At 43.1% G+C, this 18,771-nt stretch overlaps 1 protein-coding gene across 1 annotated transcript in view; it reads right to left on the reverse strand.

Annotated features, from left to right (window-relative positions):
• The window catches only part of STK35 (serine/threonine kinase 35), a 41,027-nt gene that overhangs the window by 16,944 nt on the left and 5,312 nt on the right, over positions 1-18,771 (reverse strand). The window contains exons 3-4 of the mRNA XM_005874764.2: positions 18,547-18,765; positions 5,853-6,604 (exon numbers count right to left, since the gene is read on the reverse strand). Of these exons, the coding sequence (XP_005874826.1) occupies positions 5,890-6,604; positions 18,547-18,765 (934 nt within the window). The 3' untranslated portion in view covers positions 5,853-5,889. The remainder of the gene's footprint in view (positions 1-5,852; positions 6,605-18,546; positions 18,766-18,771) is intronic.

The raw sequence follows: 18,771 nt of genomic DNA on the forward strand, positions 1-18,771 counted from the left end.
TTTAAAACAAAATACATCAGTTGTTACAGAATGATTAGAAACCCTTAAAAAAAAAACACCCGCAGAAACCACATCAGTTAAGCATTTCTTGTCCGTTTTTAGTGTCACTTCTGATTAACTTGATACCTATAACGTGACACGGTTTGGGGTATAATTCCAGACAAAAGGAAGCAGATCTGACTGGCTTCCACAGCTTCAATGTGAGCAAACTTGCCTTGCCTGTTCTCAGATGAGCTGAAAAGGTTGTGAATTCCCCAGAAGACCATTAGGGGCCCAAGTAGAGGTTTGGGGACCTCACGTTAAAAGCACCTCAACTCTTGTAATACAGGGGGAAAATGTGAAGCCAGGTCAAGGGGCCAACCTAGGTCACCAGCTTGTTAGCCCCAGAACCACATCTTTGAGCCCAGGCCAAGGATTAATATATCACTTATCACTTCAACAAGAAATTGGGCCTGATTTCTTTCTCTGATGGTAGCTGCTTAACATCAGAGAAAGAAATCAGGCCCAATTTCTTGCTGAAGTGATAGCAGCTACCAAAATCACATGGAGCAAAGAATATTTTCTATGACCCCTCATGTCATACCAACATCTGATTTCCTTCAGCAGGCTTGAGCTGCCTGCTCCAAATAAACAGCATTCAAAGGCCCTGGCTTCGAAAGGCCCTAGTAACCAAGATTTGTATATTAGACAGCAAACTTGGCCATGAATGCAGATTCCCTCATCCATAACTTCCCTGGTAACAAGTGGGTGGTGGCACCTGGAACATGAATTTGGCTGGCTCTCACTTTGGATAAGGCTTGTGGCTGGCTGGTAGGAACCATTAGGAATTATTAAGCAATGTCAAAAAATGACAAATAAAAGAAAGATATAATCCATCATTAAGCAATCTTTAAAAATAGATAATTTTTCTGAAACAAGTCATTGAACAGTTGCAGAGAACAGCTTTGTTTAGGAAAAAAATCTATTTGGTAATCATCAGAGGCAAGGCAACCACTCAAGACCACAGCCTAAAAAAAAAAAGAACACTTCTACCTCAAGTCAAAGTGTACATATCTAAAATTCTACCATTTAACATTTCATTTAGGCAGTTTTTATAAGGCACTTTCACAACCTCTTGTGATTCCCAACAACCTCAATAAGATAAATATGATCCACTCTATTTTATGGATAATAAAACCCAGAGAGATTAAATAACTTGCCTCAGGTCACATAGCCAGTAAACCACAGAAAATCCACTAGGCAACATACCTTTCAGAGGAAACCTTTGTTTCCAATCCAAAGTACATTTCCATTCATTGTTGCAAAACACTAAAATCATGTAACCCTGATTTAAATATTACTCTGAAATCTATAATCCTAGATTGGTGCGGGTACTGGGGATAAGTATGTTTCCTATATGCAGTAGAGTCAGAGCCACAACAACAGGTCTAATAGAAAAGCAGGCTAGGAATCAAGACACAAACTCCGTGCCTTCATTGGTCTCCAGCTGCCCCCTACTTCTCAGCTCCCCTTCCCAGTAAAATTCCTCAGGAACAGTCATCAATACCACCATTGGTTCTCAAAGTGTGGTGTGCAGTTTGGGAATCCATGAAACTAATAAACTTTTTCATAACACTCAGACTTTATTTCCCTTTTCCCTTTCATTCTCTCCTAAGTGTATAGTGGAGTTTTCTAGAAGTTTCATGATGAGAGACATGGCACCAGGTTATAATACAGAAGCATATATGAGAATCCAGCTGACTATTAAGGCAGATACTAAAGAGAGTTGCAAAACTATAAAACAGTGCCATTCTACTGTTTCATTGAAAATAGTTTTTTTCATAAATTATACTTATGTTAACATGTAGTCAATCTAGCTAGTATTTATATTCACTTGAAAGGAACATTTAAAACATCTGTTTGAATTTCTAATATCACAAATATCCATAGATAAAACCTAAAACAAAAGCTCTCTGGCGTCCTCGGTATCAAGTGTAACAGACCAAAAACTCAGAGACATTGCTCTATTCTCTCACTGTCTCCAATTATTCTTTCATTCCCTCTCAAACCTATTCTAGTTAATGGTTTTCTCCATTATGTGCCACCAAAATTGTTCATGAGCACTAAGGCCTTCCCAGGTGTTAAATCCAATGGTCCATCCGCAGTCCTCATCTCACTCAATCTACCAGCATATATGCCATGGCTGATTACTTCTTCCTCCTGAGGTATTTTCTTCACCTGGCTTCCAAGAGACCATATCCAGGTCTCCAATCCCTGGTTTCTTTTCTCCCCAATCTCAACGTTGGATGGCCCAGACTCAGTTGAATCTTCTCTATATTCACTGTAGTACCTTGGCCATCTCTAAATTTTATCTCTAGACCAGACCTCCTCTCTGAACTCCACATTCATCCAACTGTCCATTCTACCTCTGTAGTTGGCTTCAAAATAGGCATTCCAAACTTTCAGATGACTAAAACCTAACTCTCCAGCCAAACCTGTTCCTCCTAATGTCTTCCCAATTTCACCTGATGGTAACTTTATCCTTCCAATGGCTTCCAAGGCCAAAACCTTGAAGTCATCCTTAATTCCTTTCTTACATTCAATCCAGCAGGAAATCCTGTTGGCTGACTTCAAAAACTCACCCCAAATCCAATCATCACCTCCCCTGCTCCCTCTCACCTGGGTTATTACGGTAGCCTCCCATCTCATCCCCTCACTTGCTCAACCCTATAGCTTACTTTTAGCACAGAAGTCATAGTGACCCTTTTAAAGATTACATATCAGGTAACTGAATACACACCAATGTGTTTCTATCTTACCCAAGAATAAAAGCCAAAATCCTTACTAATTGACTATTAAGCAATGTCAAAAAATGACAAATAAAAGAAAGATATAACCCATCATTATAAGGCCTATTCTAATTGACTCCTAGTTGCCTCTCTAGGCTTTCTTCCTACACTCTTCTCGGTTTACTATATCACCCTTAAGCCTTTATGCTGGCTGTTTCCTCTGGAATGCTCTTTTGCCAGAAATCCTCATGACTCACTCCCTAAACTCCTAACCTTTAATGCTCAAATGTCACCGTCTCAAGGAGACCCACCCATCTCTTCTACTTCAAAACACACCTCCAGCCCCACCTGTCCTCCCAGCATTCTGATCTCCCTTATCCTGTCTACACCCCTCCCCCCCAGCACTTAGTACTTTCTAACATATCACCTACGTTATCTGTCTCCCTACGAGAATGTCTCCACAACTGCAAGAATTTGTTTTGTTCACTAATGTATCTTCTGTGCCTAAAATCATCCCTGCCAAATAGTTTCCCAATAAGTCAATATATGGAATCAGCTTCTCCATCTATAAAGCCTAGTGGGAGAAAAAGGTATTTGGACTCAATAGACCTTCCCAATTTTAGCCAGACAGATAGAGCTCAAGTCATAATTGATTTGAAGCTTTTGGTTAATCCTCACCTGAGGATATTTTCCCCCCACTGATTTTTAGAGATTGGAAGGGAGAGAAACATCAATGCAAGAGACACATCGATGGGTTGCCTCTTGCACCTCCCCCCCCTCCCCCGCCCCCGATCCAGGTCAATATCAGGTCTGCAACCAGGTACATGCCCTTGACTGGGAATCAAACCCAGACCACCCTTCATTCTGTGGGCCAACGTTCTAACGACTGAGCAGTTCTAATAACTGACCTGAAACTTTTAACACAAGGCTCAGCACCTGGTCACACAGACTTGGGCCCAGGCCCATAATTCTAAGTGCCCAGCTAGGGCAGGATAGGCTACACTCAAATAGGAACCAAAAGATCAAGTACTGTGCTGTCTTTATTAGCTGTCAGCCTGGGACACCATGTACCTAACTTTTTCTCCTCTCAAGGTCACCTATTTCTCTTACTTGCAGGCATCACTCCTATTTAGCTACACTTGGCCCTGCGAAACAGCACAGATCTCAAGTGTGGATGTCCAAATGGAAGTCATGATCTCAATTAGTTGTGACAACCCCATAATCCTAACCCAAATTCAGGTCCCTCTTCCAATGACAACTTTCTTCCTATTCCAGGGCAAACTTGAATTCTAAGGGGTTTTTTAAAGTGGAAAAAGATGAGATGGAAATGGGAAGTGACAGCATGAAATACAATTAAAACACTCTCTAGCCAACCCTTTTGGGGGTTTTAATGTGGTATTAGCCCAAATCTAGCTTTAGGGAACATGCTTCTCTTCCTCATTGGGCAGGACTGGCCTGGCATCTGGAAGGTACTCATAATGTTCATGGAATGGAACAATTAAAGCAAGTGATTCACTCTAGAAATAAATTCAGTGAGAGCACTACAGATGCAACCAGCTCAACACAGTATTTACCAAGTCCAACTAGAAATCTGAGGGTGATGAAAAGAAAGGAGGGTGACTAAAAACCCACTCAGATGATGGAGGGCTCTGTGTCTCATGTGCTAAGGCCCCCTCCTTCTGATCAACCACCGGGATCAGCCCCATTTCCATCACCTCATCTCAAGGCTTCAGCAAAATGTAAGAGTAGCTTACTTCCAGCTTGCCATATTACTATTAAGAAAAGGGGCGAAAGAAAGGAGTGGCATGAGTAAGATATACCTGCCTTTAATTTAGTAGGATATAGAGTTGCAAAGGAGAAACAAAATGGTACATGTGAAAATACCTAGCAAATATGGGTCAATGTTCTTTTATTCCCTTCCCACAAAGAGATTTCTGTTAAGGAAAAGAATTCAAATCTGACCAGAACACTAGCTAGCATTTGTATATTCTGCCGTTAATCTCCCACATCTAGTACTTTCTTCTACTTCCACATCTGGCCAGTTGTCTAGCTAATTCTCTGCCCTGAAGATCAAGGCACTCCTTTATCCTCAGTGCCACGCAACTGCAGGTTCAACAACATTCCTTACTAGTGTGAATAAAACTGACCCAATGGTCTCCACTCACCCAAATCGGTGGAGTCTCTCAAATGTGCTAAGGTCCCTCTGGCTTCAGGTCCTTTGCAGAGGCTGGACCGTCTACTGGGAATGCTCCTCCTTGCCCCCAATTTCCTACTCTTGCCTCTGGCCACCATCCCCTGAAAGGTCAGTTTTCCTTAACTCTTCTCCTTTGTTGCAAAGAGACTATAATAAATATTGAGTCATGTTTGTCTCCCCAACTAAGCTGCAAATTTCATGAGGATGGGGCAAATTTCTGGTGTGGCTTACCACTGTTACCCCAGAGCCTAGCACAATACTTGACAAGGGAAAGCTCATAATAAATGTGGGCAATAATGTACATAAGCATAGCCTTCCAGGTAAGAATCCTCACTCACAGTCTTTATAGTGTATAAGAATGGAGAAACCATCTGGTATCTAGAGTAGGAAAATGGCTATATTATGGTACATATAATGAAAGCCATACTTTCAAAGTATGACATGGGGAAATGCTCAGATTAGCATGGAGTGAAAGAGCAGGAAACAAAACTGTAACTAACCACAGCATGATCTAAACTGTGTAGAACTGGATGTGCAAGTAGAAGGGATACAATTAGGGATGGCATTTATCCTCTGAAAAAAATTGTCCGTACCCTTTTGTACATTTTCTACAGTAAGCCTTTATTAATTAATGAGAAAACATGTTTCTAAGAAATGTAAGAACTCAACTCCAATGCAACTCCACTCAGAAAACTTCTAGACATTCCAACTCATACTCAAATAATCCCATATATCTCCTCATCAAGACTTGGGAGATCTTTGATAACAAGCACTTACTAGTAGATCTCTTCAATCCTGCATTTCCCGACTCCCTAAGGGCCCGCCCCAGAGCCCAGGGTGACCAATCCAGTCCAGGAAGACTGCATGCACAACAAAAAGAGTACACTCACCTAGTTTAAAAACAACCAAGATGCTTTGCCCTGAATTTTAAGCAGCACATGTGACCTGGTCCATTCTGGTTTCAAGTTCAAAGGCATCAGGCCGGTCCTGTGGGTTAGCAGCTAACATATCTTTCAAGAGCTGCTTGATCCCCTCAGACATGGAAGTCCTGCGTTTCTGGGGGATGTGCAACTCCATCTTTGGATTTTCTAGCAGCGCCTCACCAACAGGGACGATCTCGGTCCCCTGTTTGATATAGGTCCCCAGGAGCTCCTTCTTGGTCTCAGAGTCAATGAAAGTGATTCTTTCTATCATTGCCCAGATGATAATGCCCAGGGCAAAGATGTCAGCCTTGGCTGTGTAGTGTCCCTCCCAGACTTCAGGGGCCATGTAGAAGTCTGAGCCGCAGGCTGAGGACAGCCAGTATTTATTCACATTCACATTTTTGTTGTTTTGATTACCCTCTTTGCCTCGGGGGGCTAGCCCAGCACAGACCTTGCTTAGTCCAAAGTCTGCCACCTTGAGGATGGGGGTGCCAGACCTCTCCGTGATAAGGATGTTGTCTGGCTTTAGGTCCCTGTGCACGATGTGGTTTTTGTGCAGGAAGGCAATGGCGCTTGTGAGCTGTAGCATGAAGCTTTTGTTGGTGGCTGGGTCCGGCCTCCGGGACAGGACGTACTGATTCAGGTCTCCACCTTCACAGAACTCCATGACAAACCAGAGATAACAGGGCTCCTCAGCATAACCCAGGATCCTTTCTCCTAAATCAAAGGAAGACCGGAAAGAGCTTGAGTGAGATGGGCACATTCACACCACCTTGAGGCTATAGGAATGCAGTCTATTAAAGTTAAAAGTGATAGTGGTGACAATTGCTCCAATCCAGGAGGACCAGTAAAATTGGCATGAGCCAACTCTACACAGCCAGCCCATCTCTACTCACACAGGATGAGTGAAGGGACAAAACATGGTATGACACAGGCTGCAGGGACTGGCATCAAGCACCTGGATTTGGACTTAAGGGTGCCTGGGTTGTAACTCTGGTTTACTGCTGACTGGGTGAACAGCCAGGAGGCAATGCAGTTTACCTTTCCAAGTTTCTACTCCTGCTTCTTCACCTGTAAATGGCCACATGTAACCACTTACAGAGGCCTGCACTGGCATTTGACATTCAACTTAATGTTTACCACTACCTAAGGAGGTAGAAGGAAACAGCTCCATCTTATAAAATGAAGAACCTGTGGCTCATAGAGACTTAGAATTCACAGACTCAAATCCATTTGACTGCGAAACCATTGCATTGCTTTTTTTTTTTAATATATTTTATTGATTTTTTTACAGAGAGGAAGGGAGAGGGATAGAGAGCTAGAAACATCAATGAGAGAGAAACATCGATCAGCTGCCTCCTGCACACCCCCTACTGGGGATGTGCCCGCAACCAAGGTACATGCCCTTGGCCGGAATCGAACCTGGGACCCTTGAGTCCGCAGGCTGACGCTCTATCCACTGAGCCAAACCGGTAAGGGCAACCATTGCATTTCTTTATACTGTTTCCAAAGAGGCAGCATCATATCACCCATACCTTCCAGGGCTGCTGATGAGACAAGGCAAAGCATGTGAGAAGACTGTTAAATGTTTGTTACTCCATGCCAAGCAAATGACCTTCCCTCCCTTCTTTGTAACTTGTATATTGATCCTTGTCAATACATCTAGAACTGCACTACAATTCTGTTTATTCCAGAGGCACACTCCAATTCATCAGTTTTCTGCTAGCCCACCATATGTCTATCACAGTGAGTACACAACACCCCCATCTCTAATGAAGCTTGATTTAAAGGAGGTTACCACTATTTCAAAGGTAGGTAGGAGTTGCCAGATCTAAAGAAATGAGAAGGGACAAGACTTAAGTTACCCCTAAAGGACAGGCTGTACATCAGCAGGGAGAAGAAAGAAGGGAATTCTAGGCTGAGAGATGGAATGGATTAACAGAACAAAGAACAAATGGACTAGAGGTATAAATAGAAGTCTGGTGGGAACAGTGGAGTCTGAAGTAGATGTATAGGTGGAATCACATTGTATTGGCTTGAAACTCCAGCTCTTATCTTTCCGTCTTTCCTTTTGAACCATAGAAGCTCCAGAAAAGCTGGTGACTGGCATCTCCACACAAATCCCAATATTCTTTTTTTTTTTTTTAAGTTATTATTATTTTATTTTTTCCATCACCATTTACCCCCTCTATGCCATCTTCCACCTCCACCCACGGTGCCTTTATGTGAAGTTATTTGATAACTACCAGTGCCCCAGAAGCTAAGCCTAAAGTAGACAGATGTCTTACCTAGCTGATGAGGCTGGGCCTGCCCAAGGTGGTCACATGGATCATTCATGACTATGCCAGGGCCTAAGGACAAGTCCTATGATCCCTAGTATGGTGTCTCCATTCTACTAAAAAGGAGGGCTATACACAGCCTCTCCTGGAAGGTTTCTTTTTACTAGTTATTTACTCTACTTCATTATAAAGAGAAATAGTGATCCAGGATCTCCCGCCCCCTTCCAACCCAAACGGCCCCCAAATTACCAGAGCACATAGTCTACCAAAGCCAGTGGTTTAGGAGTTCTAGGTTAAAGCAATAAAATGGACAAGGCAAAACCCTTAGGTTTCTGACCATGATCTGACAGGCCTTATTTCCCCTGTAATTATATAATTTGTTTGTTTAATCACTCACAATCAAAGTAATACAGGTAGAACCAGTTTAAGGCAGATGGGTTTCTTTCTTTCTTTTTTTTAAAATCAGTTGTTTCCCATCTCATAATCCTCTTTCTAGGTCATTGGCTCTAGTGGGCCGAGGTTCTTTATCTAAAAACACTATAAAATGAAGTGGTGATCTAAATCCTGACTCTCTAGACTCTAGAATAAAAACTCATAAACAGGAGCAAGACATGTCTGCTGGTGGTAGAGCCAGAAAGGAAAAGATTAAAAAAACATCAAATCCCTTCTGCAAAGGCCACATCAGAAAACAGGGCAACTTTTTCAATGAAACAGTGGGGAAAGAAAGGGTGGGGAGTGGTGATTATTTTATATACAAAGTTGGGAACTATGGCAACTAAAGTAAAAAGAAAACAAGTCTGCAAAACAGACTACTGTGTAAGTCCAGGTTATGAGAATCCGGGGAAAGAAAAAAGTACCCTGAGTGAGTGAGTGGGTGGGGCAGATGGGACCAGGACTGAAGAGCCTGGGAAGTGAGCGAAGCTTAGGAGATGGTTCGGGATGGGGGTAGGGGGCTGTTTATTGAGAGGAAAGCACTGGAGAGGAAACATCCTTAGAATCAGACACAGCATCCATGAGCGTGACAGAATGGAAAACTGGGGAACGCAGCTACTTGTCCTAGCGACAAAAAGTACTTCTTTGCACAGGCTCATTTCACCTGAAGCTGAAGCATGTTTTCACGTGGAGTCCCCAGGAGCCCACTAAAACAAAAAAACAAAAAAACAAAAAAAAAAACACGGAAGAGGCTGGTCAGACTCTGTCCTTTCCTTCAGGCAGATTGCCTACCTGGGCCTCTCAGCTACCTCACAGCAAGGTGGAGGGAGGGGAGGTGGCACTCCATGCATTTCTCTCAAGAAGCAGGCCGAGCTGAAGTAACAGGAAGAGCACAGATCAGAAGGCAAGGAGTCCCACGGGTTTACTGAGTGGTTTCTTCGTTCAAAGGAAAACATGGAGAGACTGAGGCATGATGACTAGAACTCTGGGCAAGTCCCTGAACCTCTCTGAGCCTCAGCCTTGTAATCTACCAAATGGGAATGACACCTACTCCACATATTACTGTGAGTTAAGTGACAGGCACGAAATACATTTTACCAAGTGTCAGATACTTTGGAGCATCACATCCTGCCTACCACTAACATCACTATTCCTACCAGATCTCAGCCTAGTCCTAGGAAGTCACTGATTTCAACAATCCTGGTGCTGCAGGCCACGTGTTAGGCAAGAGATGAAACAGATCAGAAAATGAAAGTCCATGATTCCATATCACATTTCACAGGCCTATAGCCAAAACCCATAGCTAGACCAGACCACATTTTTTTTTAGGAGATCTCTATCTAAAAAGCATCCTCTCCCTAAATCTGCGTGTACCTTATGGGACCAGCTTGAATGCCAACCTACTAACACTTGCCTGATCTCCCAGGTAACTTGCCTCTTCTGAGCAGCCAAGGCCCTAGTCTTATAATTTACCAAGGTGACTGAATTGGAGAAGGGAAACTGGTCAAACTTTTGTGGAATTACCAAACACTTGTCCTGAAATGACACTAATTCCTGGGCCCCAAAATGTCACTGGGGTTTGCCAGTCGGAGTAGGGGCTTACAGAGGTCAGGTGATCCATGGAGCTTTAGCACAGGTCCACCTCACAGTGGTCCCGGTGGGTCCCTGAGCCAGCCTGTGGTGACTTCCCCAGTTTCAGGATGTATAATTGGAATAGACACATGCAGCAACTAGCAGAATCCCCAAACGAAATTTACAGGTTTTATTTTTAACAGATAGAAAAAAATGAACTTTACTTAAGTTTATAATTCCCTATTTTGGTATAATCGGACAGTTTCTATAAGATTAATGAGAGTTAAAAATTTAGCTTCCCAGAAGGGAAGAAAATAGCAAGACTGTTATTTGGAGGTTGTAAGGATTCGAGGTAAATTAACCTGGGAGAGTCACTGGGTTCCAGGCACTATTTTAAAGGCTCATTATGTAAGCTGTCTCATCTCACTGGACACTGTTTTAGGGGTGGTAAACCTGAGAACAAGAAATAGGGGTCATTCTGCCTGAGGAGCAGGGAAAGGTGGGGAGGAGAGAGGCAGGCTGAGAATCATTGCAAGCAGGGTCCTTGCGCTGTGTCTCCTAGGATGAAGGGAGGAGCAGAGCACAGTGGGGTGTGAGTTTGCAGCGAAGGACCCCAGTAATCTGGGGTAATCAGAAGAGAGCTGCAGTAGGAGATAGTCACAAATGAGGCTGGAGATAGAGCTGGAGTCAGGTCATGAGAAATGGTATCTGGCAGACAAAAGGATTTGAAGTTCAACTGGAAGACATGGGAAATAACTAAAAGTTCTTGATCTATTTTAGAAAAGATACTGCTTACTGAATCTAAGAAATCATTGATTTTAAGACATACCATTTAAGTAAGATCGACAGATTGCTGACAACACCATGGTAGGCTATTGACTAAGCCGAGTTCTGACTTCAGAGATGTTAGCATGTGAAAGAGCATGTCTGAGAATTGATGAAACAGTTCCCTCTGGAAGCATAAGGAGTTAGAGATGGAATAGTCATCAGGAGGTTTTGAAAGCCCAAGAAGTGATGGCTGGCAAGGGAGGGGTGAAAAGGGGATGGGAGAAAGAGGTCTTGGAGGTTTAGAATCAATAGAACTTAGTGACTTATCACATGTTATGAGATGGACAGGAAGAATTCAGAGAGGACTCTAGCCAATTCTCTTCTTACTCCAAACCCCTACCTACTTAGATGATAATTATATTCCCAGTCACAGGTGAGGAAATTAAGCCTCAAAAGATTAAATAACTTACGTATGGTCTCATAGCCAGTGAGCCTGGATTCTAATTGTGAGCTCCACTATTGCCTCTTAGTACCAGCAGCAGAATTTAACACCTACATGTTTTATTTCCACTTCGACCCAAGCTCCTTGTTAAGTAGACTCTTATGTATAGGATGTTGCCAAGGAGTTTAATGTTCATCCAGTCTCATTCAGGTTCATTTTTCAATAGAGAACTAATTATGATTTTTACTTAAATATGCTGAGATGCTAGATTAGCATATGTATCATAGATCTTAAAAATGCTCAATCCATTTGACATAAAAATCCCATTCAAGCAATTTATTCTAAGTGAAGAGTACCAAAAAGACAAAAAAACAAAAACAAAATCCCCTACCACCACTAGCAACAAAAAAGATACACCAACACCAAAAACAACCAGAACTGGTATTCCATACAGCACAGTAAAAGGGAAGCATTGGAAACAACTATCCAAGAGTAGTTAACAGTTAATTTATGATTACCACTTAGTTTAACGCTTTAAAAGGCCAGTTATACTTCAACAAAATTTACTTAAATAAAAAGCCATGTCATAAGCAAGTTTAATGACAAGTTAAAAAAAAAGAATATAAAATTGTAATATTGGAGAAAAAGGATTAGAAAGGAAACTAGAAAAATGAAGTTTGAAATTTGTTGACTACTGCCATCCCTGTTCTTGATTAGTTAAGAATTATACATTAACATATTTTAAAGAAGTGGCACAGCTAAAGATCTCAGTTCTGAGAAGCTGCTGAAGACAAGGACCCAGCTTAGCATGTCTTCCTAAGGAAAAGATGAGCATATAGACCAGCGGTTCTCAACCTGTGGGTCGCGACCCCTTTGGTGGTCAAACGACCCTTTCACAAGGGTCGCCTAAGACCATCTTGCATATCAGATATTTACATTATGATTCATAACAGTAGCAACATTACAGTTATGAAGTAGCAACGAAAATAATTTTATGGTTGGGTCACAACATGAGGAACTGTATTTAAAGGGCCAGAAGGTTGAGAACCACTGATATAGACCAACCTCTTGTCCCAGTCTCAATGACCTTGGGCTGTTACTGTAAGACAGTGATGGCGAACCTATGACACGCGTGTCAGAGCTGACACACGAACTCATTTTTTTGGTTGATTTTTCGTTGTTAAATGGCATTTAAATATATAAAATAAATATCAAAAACATAAATCTTTGTTTTACTATGGTTGCAAATATCAAATAATTTCTATATGTGACACGGCACCAGAGTTAAGTTAGGGTTTTTCAAAATGCTGACACGCCGAGCTCAAAAGGTTCGCCATCACTGCTGTAAGATGTTGGGGGTAGGGAGGTCCAGTGTCAACACAGCAGGGTGTGTTCAAAGTACTTCTTAAGATTAGTCAATGTCATTGTGCACTAGAGAATGGACCCCTTAGGGTGGCTGCCAGAGAAACACAGTGTTTCACAGAAGCCAAGAGGCCAATAATGAACCCATAGGCCTAGAAGGACAAGGAGACAGCCAGGTCTGCGGTCAACATCATCCCCACTCTTGCACCTCCATGGCCATGTGACCCTGGGCAAATGTCTAAGAGCCTATGAATAGGGCATGCAGCCATGTAAATTAAAGACATCCAGAATTTGAGTTACTAAATAGGGCTTCTGGCCATAAGGACCCCAAAGGCCATATTGGAGGTAAAAATAAACTGATGTTCTATTAGGAAGCTAAGCTCTCCTAGAATTTTTACATACTATAAAAAGCCCTACCCAATGCAACCCCAATTAACCAAAGCTCTCAAGTAAGGGTTGTTTCTATCTCCTGGGGCTGGGATCTAAAATCCCCAGTGCACACAGAAGGAAGGCAGTTGGTTGGTAGCAAGAGAGAAGTCTGCCTGGTTGTCCCAAGACATTCAAGAACAGAACAGAAAGGAGGTAAAGGGTGCCTGGCAGCTGAGACATTTAGAGAAGGCACCGACAGAAATCAGCAGTGCCACAAATACTGAGCATATAGACCAGTGGTTCTCAACCTTGGCTGCACATTAGAATCACCTGGGAATCTTTTTAAAATCCTGATTTCTGGGCCTCATCCTCCGGAAATTCTGTTTCTTTGTTATGGGATGGGGCCACAACACCCATAACAAAGAAACAGAATTTCCGGAGGATGAGGCCCAGAAATCAGGATTTTAAAAAGATTCCCAGGTGATTCTAATGTGCAGCCAAGGTTGAGAACCACTGATATAGACCAACCTCTAGTCCAAGTCTCAATGACCTTGGGCTGTTACTATAAGATGGTGGGGTGATTACAGATCTTAAAAATGGTTTCACACAGAAACCAATGGCTACTAAAAACGGTTTCCCCAGGCAATATATAATTAAAATTAAATAATAGCCATTGGTTTCTGTGTGAAATATGCTTCTGTCCACTTAACGATCCAGAAGAACAGAACCACTCAGAACTTAAGCCACCTGTCCCAAGAGTGCAGCACAGCTGCTAGTGCCTCAGTTGTCTCACCTGTAGAATAGGGATAATTACAGTATTGACTTCCAAGGGTGGTTGTGGGGACTGAATCAGTTAACAGGTGTAAAACCTTCAGAACAGACCTGGCACACTGCAATCAGTGAGTTTTAGCTCTTATTAACAGTGTGAAACTGGAACCAACACCTCCGGACTCCAAGTCAATACCAGTGTTCTACTGTATCCCATTAATTTCCAAGGCCCCTAATGCTGCCTTTTACCTATGTCACTGTCATGAAAGCCAAAGACCACCATTCAGCTCTTTGCCTCCACTGGGGGACTCCCTTAACTCTGAGACCACAAGCACAGCAGAGAACTCAGAGTTGCTTTCTAGAGCAGTGGTCGCCAACCGGTGGTCCGCAGACCACTGGTGGTCCTTGATGTCCGAAAGGTTGGCAACCGCTGTTCTAGAGGCCTGGGCACTGATGACCTGGTACTGAGCCCAAGGTTTCCCCAGGCAATCAACAGGCTGGGGGGAGTTTTCAGACTGACAACCAATCCACTGCTAAGACCCTGGTCTCCCTCCCCTCACTACACTCCCCGCCTCAGCTTACTAAAGTCTACTTCCTTCCCTGTTTCTCCTTGCCTCTATACTCCCATAGGGAACCTCTACTGTTTTCTGGGATACCCATCACTCCTGACCTTCCGCTGGGATCATTTGGGCATATGTCTTCTGCCCAAATGAGGAAACTTTGTGTTGCCTCTTGTAATACAGTGCCTGGCTCACAGTCATCACTGGGCATCAGTGCACAGACGCGACTGCCTCTCAAAGGCCGAGATTCCCACCCATGTCAAGCCACCTAAAGGTATCCCAAGAGCAGCAAACATCAAATAACTGGTAAAGCAGAGCTACTGTTTACCAAGTTTGGATAAGCAAGGTTCCTCGCTTTCTAATTTGGTTTTATGAGCCTGGAGAGTTTGTCCTGTATTTTTGTTTGTTTGTTTTGTCCTTAGGATCAGTGTGTACTTTAAGAGAAAGCACCAGAATTTCTGAGTTTTACACTGACCTCAAGGCTTGCCTGCTGTCTTCTCAGTGGTAGTAATCATGAATTTAGTTTTAGGTGCTTTAGCAAAGGAAACAAGGAGATAAAAATGAACTGTTGATGCCTTAGCTCCTTTTTGTAAAAAGTATTTAAAAGTTAAATAAAGACACCAATTCATTAACCAAATAATTTACAGGATTGCTAATCTGGTGTTTAAACGCCTGGAGGCTCACCTGAATGCCACCACTAACTCCTTTGGGGCAAGGCCTGTGCTTTTATGGGCTTCAGTTTCCTTCCCTGTGAAACAGAAAGCCAGGTCGACACCTAAGACCGCTATGGACTCTGCAGCTTCTGTTATCTACATCATGGTCTGGGCAGGACTTGTTCCATGTATGTTCAGAGAGAAAAGGACAGACACAGAAGTCTATTAAACAAGGTTAGAGAAGACCAAGAACTGAATTTAAAAGTTGCCCTCTTCTTTTATATATTGGATTATTTCTGTGTCAAAATAATTAGTTAAGACTACAGAAATGCCTCTGAGCGTTCACTAGAGAGTTGATACTAATGCTGGGGAAACACTATTCTCTATTTGGCCCAACTGTGAAATAAATGATTCCACCTTCTCTCTTCACTACCTACCCACATGTCCTAGGCTCCCTTCTTTCAGGCCCACCTTCTCTGCCAACTTCTGATTCTCATTCCTATTAATTCTTTACAATATTCTGTAGGAAGCCCTTGTTAATGAGCCAACCTGCTTTTTCCTCCTGTGACCCGATTAGAATTTAAGTCTTCTACAGGTCCTCAAACTTTCCAAATTAAGTTCCTTTAGGACAAGTCCAGACCATTCATTAACCATAGTGAAGGAGGAGACAGTCTGAGAATGAAGTGAAGAGCTTGTAAAATACAGTGAACTAAATAACACTACAGGGACTCAGTAAAAGTATAGAGTACAGGCATACCTCGTTTATTGTGCTTCCCTTTTTATTTTTAAACCAACTGAAGACCCTCCACCAGCAAAAAGATTCCAACTGGCTCTATTGTGATGACGTGAACCACACCTATGGAGGTGTGCCTGCACGTAAATTTGGTTCAACTGAGACCTTAAGGCAGATGAACCCTTTTTGTTCTGTTTCAAAATTACCCTAAATTGCTGAAGACTGGGAAAAGGTGGCTACAAAGGATTTTCTACTTAAATGACAGCTGAACCAGATTATCTCTAAGATACCTTCCAGCTCTAACATTCCTGAATATCAGTATGTTGTAAAGTCAGCACCACAGGGCCGAGTAAGACTGCTAAACTTTGGAAGCTGGAGCCGGGAAAATGGAGTAATTTGGGTATGTGTTCTCCACTTTAAATATTTATAGCAAAAAAGTGTTCTCCACTTTAATATTAATAGCCAAGGACAAATAAACAAAAAACCCTGGATGCCTATTTACTGCTTTCCAAATTAACACTTGACATGTAAATTTCAATGTGAGTTTCATAAGTGGAGGCAATGTCACTTCAGTGCTCCATCTCTGAGTCAAGAACATTACCTGACCCATAATAGAAGCTCATATATTAACACTCCAAACTACTGAAAGGAACATATTAAGTAAGTGACCTAAAGGAACATACTTCATTTCTATAGCTGTTTTAGTTCACAAAGGAAGAAAATACCAATGTTTCTGTCAACTAGGTGTTCCTAGGAAATGGGATGTATTCCATGGTCAAACAAGTTTGGGAGACCTGAACAAGAACACTGCCCATCTCAAAGGGGATGATGGCAGAAGATTCAAAATACAGCCTAAACTTACTGAGGCGATGAGGTCCCCTTATCTGGGCACTTACTGACACACCCAGGCTGCACAGCAACCCGATGTCATCTTAGGGATAAAGGAATGCTCCCCACAGCCTTGAAATAACTTGTCCCAAGTCCCATGCAATCGGTTCCGACAAGCCATGATAAAAGTGAGTTTAACTCCAAAGCCCATGGTATCAACCACTGTTTACTGTGGAGTTGTGACAAATTCTCCAGGTGGGGGAAGTTTTAATAGTGTACAGTTGACTCTTGAACAAGGGCTTGAACTGTATATGCTGATTTTTTCAATAAATACTATAAATTTATTTTTTCTTACTTATGATTTTCTTAATAACATTTTTTTTTTCCAGTTTACTCTATTGTAAGCATCCTATATAATAAAGACATAGTATGCAAATTGTCCCCTGTCTGGGAGTTTGACCAGGGGGCGGGGCAGCAGCCTCTAGTACAGTGTATAAAATACATCAACAGGAGGCTAATGACCAGACCACTCATTTCAGAGAAAGGGGTCTGAAGAGCTTATAAGATACAGGTGAGCTAAAAGAATCTACTGGAAAATCTTTTCAAAACAAATATATTCACCCTGGGGGGAGCGTGTGCTTTTCAGGACAGATTGGGCAAGGATGGGCATATAAAGTGAAAGCCTATTTTGAAAAAGGACCCTAGGTGATAGTGATAGTCATCATGTCCCTCAACCCACCATCAAACATTGACTTGAAATGGGACAGGGAGTTCTCTTGGGATGAGTTTGTAAGATCTTAAAGTCAGGCAAAAGTTCCAAACAAAATGCCCTATCCAAACCCACCCCAAATCCTATCCATTCTTAAAGGTTTGTCCTGGGGTAGGGAGGGCACCATTACCAATTTGAAAGGATCTAGACAAATCTGGATTCACATCACTTGATTTATAAAAAAGTTTGTAAAGAAAGCAGCAATACAACCTGACTTCCCTTATAAACTGATTAACCTTCATCATTGTTCATGTCTACTCATTAATTTCACCATTTATAGAAAGAGGAAGGACTTTTAAAATTATTACCTAAAGTCACTTCTGGAAGACCATTAGGACCTAGTTGGGACTCAGATTAATAACCTCAGACCCTCCTAGCCCATGGCCCTCTCCTCTCAGAACACGAGCAAGATGTGTGAGTACTGAGAACCCAGGATGGACTCACTCCCTAACTGCAATGAAATCTCGGAAGCTAGGATTGCCTTCCCAAGGCAGGCAAAGCCCCCTGCCTCACTGAGCCCAGTCTTTCCGGTAAATAAAACCACTTCCATGCCAGCCTCTGAGGATTAAGAAATCGTTTAAGAATGTAAAGTGGGCGAAAAAGACGTTAGATATTGTGATGTGAGAGCTCTGGGCCCACCTGGGGGGTTAATTATTCCCCTGGCCCCAGAGGACTCGGCCAGAAAGCCGGCAGCTTGCTGGACTGCCCTGGGATGCCGGGCTGGCGGTCTCAGAGGAGAAGGAAGAGTAGGAAGCAAGAGTTTGGGGGGTGGAGCTGGGGGAGGGGGCTGTGAGGATATTTGGAACCAGGCAGGGAGGGGAAAGAGGAGAGGCCCTGGAGAAGGAGGGGTCTTAGACAGTTCTCCCACCAACTCTGAACCCAACCCCCTCCCCTCCCCTCCCGATCTTAAAAGTACTAGTCGTTTCTTAATGGCTCGCACGCACTGAGCACTTATTGAGACAATGATTAGAACTCAGCGAGCGCTTGTTATGAAAATACCAGTTAACGTCCGTCCCAGGGACCATCCTAGGACCCAGGCTGAGACGCGGGCCCCAACGCCAGGGCCCGGGGAGAGAGGAGGGTGTGTCTGGGCCCAGGGTGACAGGACCCAGTGGTCCCGAAAAAATTGAGCGAGGTCTCCACCAGGCGCAGGTAAAGCTGCGAGTTCTTGTTGCCATGGCTCATGCGCTGGGCTAGGCCGTTGCGCTGCAGGACACACTCCTCAAACTGCACCACGTTCTGGTGGCGCCGCTTGAGACTGGTCAGGGCCCAGAACTCCGCCAGCGCCAGCTCCACGTTTTCCGGGGCGTCGCAGCGGATCTTCTTGACCGCCACCCGGGCCCCGCTGCGC

The sequence above is a fragment of the Myotis brandtii genome, unplaced genomic scaffold, assembly GCF_000412655.1.
Source record: "Myotis brandtii unplaced genomic scaffold, ASM41265v1 scaffold45, whole genome shotgun sequence".
NCBI classification, from domain to species: domain Eukaryota; kingdom Metazoa; phylum Chordata; class Mammalia; order Chiroptera; family Vespertilionidae; genus Myotis; species Myotis brandtii.